Source organism: Lagenorhynchus albirostris, chromosome 19 (assembly GCF_949774975.1).
Source record: "Lagenorhynchus albirostris chromosome 19, mLagAlb1.1, whole genome shotgun sequence".
Lineage (NCBI taxonomy): Eukaryota > Metazoa > Chordata > Mammalia > Artiodactyla > Delphinidae > Lagenorhynchus > Lagenorhynchus albirostris.
In genome coordinates, this window is record NC_083113.1 from 18,551,542 (window position 1) to 18,563,598 (window position 12,057).

Sequence of the window (12,057 nt, forward strand, 5' to 3'; positions counted from 1 at the left end):
TAGAGAGCACCTAGTCTGCAGTTGTTGGCTGTAGTGTTCTGTATATGTCAATGAAATTAAGTTGGTTATTTGTATTGTTTGTATCTTCTGCGGCTTGTATCTTCTTCAACTTTACTGATTTCTCTGTTTGCTTGTTCTGTCATCAGAAGAGGTATGTGAAAATCTGAAACTATGCTTGTCGATTTATCTGTTTCTCGTTTCTGTCAATTTTTATAAATCAATTTTATTAGAATAAAATTTATATACAATAAAATTCATTATGTGTATAATTCAGTAAGTTTTTAAAAACAGCTTTGTCAAAATATAATTCACATACCTTATACAACTGACCCACTTAAACTGTACGACTAAAATGCCTTTTTGTATGTCTATAGGTTTGTGCAGTCATCATCACAATCAATTTTAGAATATTTTCATCACCCAAGAAGAAACCCTGTACCCATTAGCAGTCATTCCCTTGGCCACCACTAATCTATTTTCTGTCTATGGATTTGCCTACTTTAGCATTTGATATAAATGGAGTCATGCAGTATGTGGTCTCTTATATGTGGCTTCATTCACTAACTGTGTTTTCAGAATTCATCCATGTTGTAGCATGAATCAGTACTTTGGTCATTTTTATGGCTGAGAAATATTCCAGTCTATAGATATATTGGTTTCTGTTTGCATAATATATCTTTTCCCATCCTTTCACTTTCATCTTGTGTCTTTGAGTCTAAAGTGTCTCTCTTTTTTTTTTTTTTGCGGTACGCAGGCCTCTCACTGCTGTGGCCTCTCCTGTTGCGGAGCACAGGCTCCGGATGCGCAGGCCCAGCGGCCATGGCTCACCGGCCCAGCCACTCCGCGGCACGTGGGATCTTCCCGGACCGGGGCACGAACCCGTGTCCCCTGCATCGGCAGGTGGACTCTCAACCACTGTGCCACCAGGGAAGCCCTAAAGTGTCTCTTTAGAGCATATGGTTGAATCTTTTTTTATCCATCTATTCTGCCAATCCTTGTCTTTTTTTTTTTTTGCGGTACGTGGGCCTTTCACTGTTGTGGTCTCTCCTGTTGCGGAGCACAGTCTCCAGACGCGAAGGCTCAGCGGCCATGGCTCATGGGCCCAGCCACTCCGTGGCACGTGGGATCTTCCCGGACCGGGGCATGAACCCATGTCCCCTGCATAGGCAGGCAGACTCTCAACCACTGCGCCACCAGGGAAGCCCAATCCTTGTCTTTTAATTGGAAAATTTAATCCATTTACATCTAACGTAATTACTGATAAGGAAGACCTTTTTTCTGCCATTTTGTTATTAGTTTTCTGTGTCATATATTGTTTTTGTTCCTCAGTTTCTCCGTTACTCCCTTCTTTTGTGTTTAATTGACTTTTTTGCAGTTTACAGTTTTGATTCCTTTTTTATTTCATTTTCTGTATATTTTAGTTTTCTTAGTGGTTACCCAGAGAATTACAAATGACTTCTTAAACTTGTAATAATCTAGTTCGCATTAATATCAGTTGATTTCAATAGTATGCAAAAATTATGCTCCCTTCCTTTGTGCTGTTATTGCATACAGATTGCATCTTTATACATTTCGCAGTGACCTACACAGGTTTATCATTATAATTATTGCTTTACGCAGTTATCTTTTAAATCAGATAGGACTTACAAAGAATACATTTACACTGTTTCCGTACTTGCCTATGTAATTACCTTTACCAGTGCCCTGTTTCTCCTTATATGGATCCTAGTTACTCTCTAGAAACTCCTTTCACTATAGTCTGAAAGATTCCTTTTAGTATTTCTTATAAGCTAGGTCTTCTAGTGATGAATTCTCTCAGTTTTTGTTTATCTGGTACTGTTTTAATTTCTCTTTCATTTATGAAGCATAGCTTTGCTGCATATGGAATCTTCGTTGACAGATGTTTTTCTTTTAGCAATTGGAATATGTCATCCCGTATTCTGCCTTCTGGCCTCTGTAGTTTCTGATGAGAAATCAGCCATTAATCTTACTGAAGATCCTTTGCATGTGATGAATTGATTTTCTCTTACTGCTTTTAAGGTTTTCTTTTGACAGTTTGATTACATGTCTGGGTGTGGATCTCTTTTGAGTTTATCCCACTTGGAGTTTGTTGAGCTTTATGGATGTTTACATTGATGTTTTTCATTAAATCGGCAAAGCTTCTGGCCATTATATTTTCAAATATTCTTCTGCTCCATTAGCTCTCTCCTTTTCTTCTGGGACTCCTATTATGTGTATGTTGGTACACTTGATGGAAGAGGCTATGCTGTCTGCCTAGCGAGGGTGGAGGATGACGTTTTGCAGCCAAGCAGCTTGTTCTCCAGCTGACTACACCTGGAGGACATGGCCTGGACTGCCAAGTCTGCTGCAGGACGTGAGCAGCAGCAGGCCTTCTGTTGTCCAGGGAGTCATGAAGTTAAAGTTCTCTTGGTCAGGCTTTCTCTTGGTATGTCTCGAATGAAGTATTTCTTGCTGGGAGATGATAGACCATGGAACTAATGGACTTGACTTATTTTCTTTCTGTAGGTTCAATGTCAACAACACTATTCTTCATCCGGAGATTGTGGAATGGTGAGTATGGCTTGTGGCTGTTTGTTGAGCTCAGCCCAGGAAGGTGAGAGACCCTGCTGTTCCTGCCCACTCCATCTCAGAGAGCCCCTCAGACAAGCTGGTCCCTAGAACTCTTCTCTTCTATTTTGTATTTTTTGTTTGTCAGTTGGTCTGTTTTTCCAAAAGGGTACACGTCACTCGAATGTCAATTAAATTTCTCTTTTTCTTTAGGAGTTTTTAAAAGAAATCTTACCATAAATGAGCCAAACGTATATAGCTCAGTTAAAGTAGATAGTGAAAAAGAATAAAAATAAACATCATACATGATCCTATTACCAGAAAGGTAAACATGTTTTCCTCACGTCACGCATATGTCTTGACTAGTTGGCATCCTTTTTACGTGTCTTATGTTGCCTGCTCTCTTTTTCTGCTGGTACTGATAACCCTGCCTGCAGTGTGTTTTCTGCTGGTTCACAGCAGGGCGAGGTGCCTCTGTGGGCCCTTGAAGAGACCCTCCACCAATGTGCTGCCCGTTTTCTTCCTAAGCCATCGAGTTGTTTGGGTTTTTTTAACTTATTTATTTATAAAATTTATTTATTTTATTGATTTACTTTTGTCTGCGTTGGGTCTTCGTTGCTGCGCACGGGCTTGTCTAGTTGTGGCGAGCGGGGGCTACTCTTCATTGCGGTGTGCGGGCTCCTCATTGTGGTGGCTTCTCTTGTTGCAGAGCACAGGCTCTAGGTGCGCGGGCTTCAGTTGTTGTGGCACACGGGCTCAGTAGTTGTGGCTCGCGGGCTCTAGAGCGCAGGCTCAGTAGTTGTGGTGCACGGGCTTAGTTGCTCTGCAGCATGTGGGATCTTCCCGGACCAGGGCTCGAACCCGTGTTCCCTGCGTTGGCAGGTGGATTCTTAACCACTGCGCCACCAGGGAAGTCCTCCAGTTGCTCTTTTATAGCACTAAAACGTGTTTTATTTGTTGTATGGCTGCACTTTTTCTGAATGTAGGAGAGAGGAGAGGCAGGGCTTTGGTTGTGTCATCCCCTGACTGGGAGGCGTGTGGACTCCTCACATCTGATCCTAAGGCCATGCGTCAGGTTCCCTGTCTAGTTGGGAGACCTTGCTCACCTGTCTTGAAGCACTTGGGAACACTGTGGCCTGAGGACGAGGATGAGTCAGCCGTTGAGTTTGGGGGAAGCGCAGAGTGGGGAGAGTGTGATCCAGGCCAAGGGGCCACTTGTTCAAAGGCTGGAGACAAGAAGGGTTGGTGGCTTTGTGTGGCCAGACTAGAGCCACACACTGCGGAAGTGGCCGCTGAGGTTGGTTAGAGAGACGGGCAGGGGCCGGGTGGGCCGTGGTGTCTGCCTGGACTTTGTCTTGAGAGAAATGGGAACCAGGGGAAACCTTCAAAGATTTAGGCAGGAGAATGGTAGGATCAGGTTTGCTTTTTTGTTGTTGTTTTTTGTTTTTTAAAAATGTTTGGCTTTGTTGAGTCTTCGTTGCTGCGCGCGGGCTTTCTCTAGTTGCGGAAAGCGGGGGCTACCCTTCGTTGTGGTGCGCGGGCTTCTCATTGTTGTGACTTCTCTTGTGGAGCATGGGCTCTAGGTGCATGGGCTTCACTAGTTGTGGCATGTGGGTTCGGTAGTTGTGGCGCGTGGGCTCAGTTGCTCCGCGGCATGTGGGATCTTCCAGGGCCAGGGCTTGAACCCATGTCGCCTGCATTGGCAGGCAGATTCTTAACCACTGAGCCACCAGGGAAGCCCAGGTTAGCGTTTTTTAAAGCTGTGGGGCAGGAGTGGGAGCAGGCTGCCAGTTAGGAGGCTGCTGCAGGGTCCAGGTGGCCGTGGAGGGGTAGGTGACGGAGTTGAGAGTAAGGGGCATTCGAGGGGAACGCTCCTGGGAGGAACCGGCCTTGACGCCTGAGTGAAGGGTGGAGTTGAATGTGACTCTGGGGTTTTGTCCTGAGCAGCTGGGTGGTATGTCACCAAGATGGGGCAGGTGCTGTGGCAGGTGAGGGACTGCTGTGGTGTGTTGAGTTTGAGGCAGGTGCCGGCGGGAGAGAGGCTGGGCCAGAGGCGAAGATCTGAGGGCTGTCGACAGGCATCGATACTGACCCTTGCGAGAGCTGGAGGGTGGGCGGGCCAGCAGCTCTGTCGGCAGCCCTGGCCCGGTGCCCACCCTGGCCGCACACTGTGAGCATGGGGGCTTGTGTCCTTCCAGTTCCCAGCCACCTCTTCTTGTTTTGATGAAGTAACAAATGCCTGGCCCTTCCATAGCCCCCAGCTGGCAGAAGAATAAACCCTGGGTACTCAGGGACCGCGTCCACCCGTGTCCCAGATGTGGCATCCCTTGTGGCCGCTTACATTCTGAGTGCTTTGGAGACCAGGGCTGGGTTGTGCACCAGCATCTCCGGAGGGACAAGCCATTAGTTCGTCACTTTGGGACGAGCATGCTTTAAGTCTGGTGACATTCCCAAGGCTCTGAGGTAGATTCTGCGTTAATAAGATACTTCCCAGTTTTATTAAAGCCGGCAGCAGAAAGGACTTATTTGGCATTTGATGGCAGTAGAACTATTTTAGAAATGTCACATTGTCCTTACTGCCTCAGGGGTATGTTTTAGCAGCGTGTGTTCTGGCCTCTGTAGTGACTGCAGTCATTCTCGGTGGGGGCCATGTGAGTCACCGTCATCGCCCTCCTCTGGGAACTGAAGGAAGGATTCTGGGTGGACTGGCGGGCAGGCCCCTCATTTACAGGAGAGACTGGGTTTCCGTGGTATTAAATTATGGCTCATTGATGTATCTTTGGGCCCCTGTCCTGGATGCTTTTTCCAACGCCCCCCTCTGGGCCTGTGGAGAGAAGTTACCTGGGGTAATGGAAAAACTATCCAGTTGGGCATATCCAAATTCTCACCCCAGCCCACCCATCTCGGGAAGTCACTTAACTTCTCTGAGCCTCAGCTTCTTCATCTATAAAATGGGGACGTAGTAATGCCTAACTCACAGCATGGACGTGAAGATTCATGCTGCCCAACAATTACCATAGAGCGGGTGGCTTGTGAGCAGCAGAAATTCATTTCTCACAGTTCTGGAGGCTGGGACGTCCAAGGCCAAGGTGAGGACCCACTTTCTGGTTCATAGACGGCCATCTTCTTTCTGTGTCCTCAGATGGCAGAAGGGGTGAGGGAATTCTCTAGGGTCTCTTTTATAAGGGTACCAATCCCATTCATGAGGGTTCCACCCTCATGACCTAAGCACCCCCCAAAGATCCTGCCTCCAGATACTATCACGCTGGGGATAGGTATCAACCTGTGAATTTGGGGGCAACACAGTGTTCAGTGTATAACACCAAGCCTCAGTTTCCACACCTGCAGAGTGGACGTGGTCTCCCTTGGTGGATGGCTCAAGGATTGAGTGAGAGCAAAAGTCAAGTGACAGCACATCCTAGTAATCATGCTGTCACCTTTTGAGACTTCCTTTATGCAAGGTGCTATGCTAAGCACTTGACACACGTAACCTTATTTAAAGAGGTATTTTATTTATGTTATAAGGTAGGACTCTGGTTATCCCCATGCTACAGGTGAGCAAACTGAGGCACAGGAAAGTGATTTGACCAAGAAAAAGCCAGGAGCTGAGCCCAGGCCAATGGTTCCAGGCTCTGATGCTGCCCCATGTGGCTCTGAGGAGTACCCTGAGGAGTGGGGGGTGCTGCCTGCGTGTCAGCCTCTCTCTCGGTTCATTCTTGGCCATCCAACCTGCTCAGAACCCACAGAAGAGATCTCGTGGAGGCCAGGGTGTGGTGGGGTGGAGGGCCTGGGGACGTGCAGCTAAGCCCCCCCCAGCACGGCGCCCTGCCACCCACACGTACCCCAGCTCCCAGGTAGCGGCTGAGCTGGGAGTTTGGGATCCTTCCCAGAGCCTGTCTGATTAGGAGGCCACAGGCAGCCTCTCCCAGCACAGGGGAGGCTTCACTTCTCATTTGTGTTTGGGTGTCATTCATTTCCTTTCGGTGACGGCTTTATTGTTTTCCATTCTCTCAAGCAGTACCTTTCTGATTTTCTGTAAATTCCTCTCTAATCATACTCTTCTTCCCCACAAACATGAGATCATAGCTGATCATTTCTTTCCTTGTGCTAGGTCTCGCAGTTTGAACGTGGAGGTCAAAAGTTGAAACTTAATAAGAGCAGGCGTATCTCACTTCCATAATTTAGTCTGTGGTTCTGCATTCCTGTTCAGCAGATGATTAAATTGATCTGAAGGTGGGGTAGGAAATAAAAGGAGATACCTCTGTGCTGTCTAGTAGCTCGGCACTGTGGATTTCAGTTAAGCACCTCTGGAAGCCTCACAGAAAAACAAGCACGTCAGCCACGCACCTTCTCGGGTTTTAAGTGAGGCCGTGTTAACTTGAGTTGGTGTCACGCCAGGGTTAGAGCTGTTAAGTACACGGGGCGGAGGTGGCCTGCGTGCATTCATCAGGCAGCGAGGTAAGCTGTCTATTTCTGTTCCCCTGCCTTTCTGTGCATGGGAAACGGTGAGGGGTGGATGATTTGGGGCAGACACGCACCAGGATCCTGCATCCTGGGTAATGTGTCCCAAATTAGAAAAGGTACCTAGATGATGACTAAGATTCTTGGTGTGTATATGAAAAGTGTTCCAGTAGGCTTGCTGTCTTTGTCTCCCGGTGAATAGGCATTTAACCCTAAGTCAACGAGAAAGCCAAGTGGAAAGTGGGGACCTGAGAGTAGTGGGGAGAACCTGGCTTCCTGTGCACCGGGAGGCTGGACCCAGGATGTGGGAACAGTCAGGCCCTGGTCCCAGCTCTCCCTGCACGTGGCTCACGACTGCCTGGCCCCGGTCAGGTCTCAGGCACACTCAGCTTACCACGGGCTGAACCACTGTTTTCTTCCTGGCCCTGGTTTCTCTGAGAGGACTTATGGATTGAGCTTCCCGAGGATATGTAATTCCAACCAGCTCTTTCCTTTTTGTCCCTTCTGTTGTGCTGGGATTTTACCCTTTGAATCCCTGGCTCACAGGGTAGGGAAGGAATGGCCATGGGGGTCATGCGGTATGGAATTCCCACACTCCTCTCCCGCAGAAGCCCCTGCACGTTCATCTCCGGGAGAGATGGAATTCCTGTCCCTTCAAATGGGTTTTGTGCAACACTGTGGCACTTTGATGCTTAGAGACTGATTCTGGAAATACTTCATCCTGTCTTCTACTACTTTAATCAGTGGAGCATTCAGACCTCACTTAATTGATGCCTTAATCCTTCATTTAATGCCCAGAGGCAGTTTTGTGACCTGTGAATATTTCAGGAAGAAAAAGATTGCACACATGAATCTCAGCTTGGTCCAGTCTTTGTCATTTCAGGCCAGTAGCAGGGGACTCTGTGCTTTCACCCCCGCCCCCCTGCCCGCGGTGCTGCCTTTCTCCCTGAGCAGCCCCCTTGATGTGGTGATGCTCACAGGCCTGGCCACGAGCTGGGGACCCTGCCTCAGTGCCTTCCTCTCCTGCACACGTTGGGCACCTCCTCTTGCTGCCGGAAGAGCCTGAATTGCCTTCTGCCCTGATGTCTTTTTTTTTTTAATTAATTAATTACTTTTTATTTTTGGCTGTTTTGGGTCTCTTTTGCTGTGCACGGGCTTTCTCTAGTTGTGGCGAGCAGAGGCTACTCTTCATTGCAGTGCAGGCTTCTCATTGTGGTTGCTTCTCTTGTTGCGGAGCACAGGCTCTAGGCGGGCAGGCTTCAGTAATTGTGGCACATGGGCCCAGTAGTTGTGGCTCGTGGGCTTAGCTGCTTCCCAGACGAGGGCTCAAACCCGTGTCCCCTGCATTGGCAGGTGGATTCTTAACCACTGCACCACCAGGGGAATCCTGCGCAGATGTCTTAAGTGGCATCAGTGCTGTCCTGTCCTGAGCCTTGGTCCTCTGATGCTTCCTGGAGGAGGTGACCTTCGTCCTCCCCTGGGGATAGAAGCCTTGCAGATGATATTTCTAACCACCACCCCACATGTCCTTGGGCTGGACAAGGCGGGGGCTGAGTGTGACACTCCGAATCCCTCACTCCAAGGCGACTGGGCCTACAGAGGCTGCACCGCAGCAGGATCCCCCTACCATGCCTTTTTGTGCTTCGGAGTAAAGGAAATAGCCTCCTCAGATTCAGGGCGGTGAATTCTTCCTGCAGATGAGGAGAAACTGTGCAGAATGTCGGAAAGTCTTACTGTTTTCTGCTGTGATCTTAAAAACGGTTTCTGGTGCTTGTGTTGTGGAGATAACGGGGCCAGGCAGGGACGCCTGGCACTGGGGCGAGACTTCAGCCCCAGAGTGCCCTGTGGACGGTTGGGTGAGCCGGCACACAGCAGCCTTTACTTCCAGGGCCCTTAAGGCTTGGGTTCAACTGGGCCAGGCCAATGCTCAGCCAGGCCGGCTTCACTGGAGAACTGCCTTTGCCCTGGTTCAGTTAGATTTTTTCTTCTTTTTTTTTTAACATGACTAAAAAAAGTAAGTCCTGAGGCAACCAGCTAGAGGCCTAGTTTGTCATCTTCCCCAAAGTGAAATTAGGAAAGAAAGCAGGACTCTGGGCCTTGGTGGCCCAACGTGCTTATCATCTCTGATAGGCAGGGAGCATGGTCTGGGCTCTGAGAATCCTCTCTCCTTGGGCTGTTGGAGTCTTTTTTTTTTTTTTTTTTGCGGTATGCGGGCCTCTCACTGTTGTGGCCTCTCCCATTGCAGAGCACAGGCTTCGGACGCGCAGGCCCAGCGGCCACGGCGCACGGGCCCAGCCGCTCCGCGGCATGTGGGATCTTCCCGGACCGGGGCACGAACCCGTGTCCCCTGCATCGGCAGGCGGACTCTCAACCACTGCGCCACCAGGGAAGCCCTGATGGAGTCTTTCTCCCGGCTCTTTTCAAGACTGAGGGTGCCGACGGGGCAGGGAGGAGGCGAGTGGAGAGCCTGTGGAGTGGGCTTCTGCGGCTGGGGCTGCCTCTTCCTGCCTTTGTGGCTGGGGGTGAGGCAGTGGTGGTGGGAGTTTGGACTGCTGAGGCCTGGGGAGGCTGTTCCCCACGCCCTGTCCTGACCGGGGCCTGCCAGGCTGTGCGACATCCCACAATGACCTGGTGAACAGCCCAGGGAGGGCGGGGTGGAGGAGGCCTCCTTTTCTTTTTGAGATGAACCATTCTGTCTCCTGGTTGGAAGTAAGGTGTTTCCCAGCTTTGCTGCCATGCCCAGGTACTGTTCCTAACCCGTAGTTACGGTGTGTCTGCTCTGGGCCAGGCAGTGTTCTAGCCCTGGGACGCTGCCCCCCAGGGCTATGGGCTTTTAGGGGGAGACTTAAATGAAAAGGAAATTACAAGCGTGATAGCTTACTGAGGATTCACATAGACTGCCCAGGGAATAGAGGGAGGGATTTAGCCTGGTAGGGGGCTGGAGGGAGCCCCTCCCCGCTTTCTGAGAAAGGGGCTAGAGGATGAAAGTGCAGGAGCCGGTTCCAGGCAGAGGAGTCTCTGTCGGGGGTGAGGGGGTATGTGGTGGAGACAGGCAGGGTGTGGCCTAGAGAGCCTCCTGGCCGCTGGATAGAGTTTTAACTTCATCTGGACGACATCTAGAGGCACTAAAGGTTTGAAGCCAGGGAAAGCCTGGTCTGGTTTGCATTGCCCGAAGAGCCACAGCTGTGGTTGGGGAGCAGACAGGGCTGGAGGCCAGAAGAGCCAGGAGAGGTTGTCCAGGCTGGAGAGAGCGGGGTCTGGACGGAGAGAGAGAAAGGGGAGGCGTGAGAGGTTGTGGAGGTGGAATTGCCGCCCTTGGTCGTCGGTTGGATGTGGGAGTGATGGACGGATGAGAGGGAGGTGCCCAGGTGTCTGCCTTAAGCAGTGGGAGGTGGGGAGGTGTGGCTGGAGATGGGAGCCTGCGGAAGGGTGGGAGTCTCTGTCCTGCTGAGCTGGAGGTGCCTGGGGGGGGGGTCCTGCAGGTGCGACGCAGCTGAGAGGCCTGTGCCGGAGCTGGGGCTTTGGGGGCAGGTGCAGCGGCAAGGCTGGGGGGCAGGGAGGGGAGGGCCTGTCAGAGCTGGAGGAGGGGAAGCAGCCAAGCACATGCCAGCAGAGGCAGGCGTCACGGGAGGCCACGGAATGCCTCTGGGTTTGGCACCCTGGGGGTTGTTGGTGAGGCAGTGTTGGCAGAGTGGCAGGGGCTGAAGGGAGAAGAGGGGAGGGGAGAGGGTTAGTGAGACGATGGGGAGGAGGTTCGTAAAAGCTGCTCTCCCTCCTCTCCGGAGGCGAGGACTGTCAGGGTGTCCTTTCTGGAAACGTGGCTGGGTGGTGGGGGGAAGGCTTGGCTGGACGGGGAGGTGAGTGGTCATGGAGCTTCCAGTAAGAGTGGCAGGTGCACAGAGGCGCTTGGGGGCTGGGATCTGAGCCCATGTGTGTGTGTTGGGGGCCTGAGCCTCACTGACAAGAGGGCACCCCTTCCCTTGTAGGCGGGGAGAGAGGGGAGGATGGGGGTGGGGAAGGCTTGGGAGTTTGGAGAAGAGGTGAGAGTACACCCACCTGCTGGCTTCTGTGTTCTCCAGGAAGTAGGGGATGAGTTCGTTCATGTGACAAGGAGCCCTGGGAGGGCCCCGGGGTGGAGGAAGTTGAGAGGAGCCTGCACGCTCCCCCTGTGACTCCCGGCAGAGCTGGGGTGTGTGGAGGCAGGTGGCAGCTTGCTGTGCCGTCCGCCCAGCTGAGTGCTTTCCCCCTCAGCCCTCGTGTCCTGCACACACAGGCCTGGGCTTTGGTTCATCCCTTGCGGGCGTTCGGCCGAGCCTGTGTGGATCGAAGGGCACAAGTCCTAGGGGGTCTAAAGTGTTGTCTGGAGTGGTGGCTAGAGGGCTGGAGCAGGGCTCTAGGCTGAAGAGAGAGGCAGGGGGTCAGAGGCGGTTGTAGCCTGGGCCTGGTTCCCACCTGTGTTGTCACTCTGGTCGTCACCGTCACCGCGTCGGAGAATAGAGAGACCCGCTCCCAGCTCACAGATCCTTGGGCTGGTGCGGAGCAGGGCAGGAAGGAAGCGTCAGGGGCCGCTAGGTTATCTGTGAGTGGATTTGGACCACACCCTCCGGGGGGTAGAACTGCTCCCAGCGCCCCGAGGTGGAGCCAGAGCACCTTTATGATGGTAAAGAGCAAACTTAGGCTTCAGGGTCTGCCCCAGAAAAAAGAAGGCATGTTCATCTGGAGAAAGGCTCAGTGGATTGGGGCTTTGTCTTTCCTACATCCCCTGGAAGGTGTCCCTGTGCTGTACGATGCCTTCCTGCCCTCCCAGCGACAAACGGCTGGCTGTCCTACGCGGGCATCGTGGAGACAGCACAGGCCGGTAGCTGCCTCTGGTGCAGGTGGGAGCGCCTTCCCTGCCATCCTCAGACGCCTCAGCTGAGGCTGGCTCAGGACCGTCAGGCCTCAGAGGTGGACAGTGGCTGGACGAGGGGTGCGCTGTGGACGGAGGGGCAGGCGCTGATCTGCCATCGTGACACTCCGCTTTGCCGA

At 51.7% G+C, this 12,057-nt stretch overlaps 1 protein-coding gene across 1 annotated transcript in view; it reads left to right on the forward strand.

Moving 5' to 3' along the window:
• PEPD (peptidase D) overlaps window positions 1-12,057 on the forward strand; it is a 114,435-nt gene that overhangs the window by 31,771 nt on the left and 70,607 nt on the right. The window contains exon 7 of the mRNA XM_060129932.1: window positions 2,527-2,571. Within this exon, the coding sequence (XP_059985915.1) occupies window positions 2,527-2,571 (45 nt within the window). The remainder of the gene's footprint in view (window positions 1-2,526; window positions 2,572-12,057) is intronic.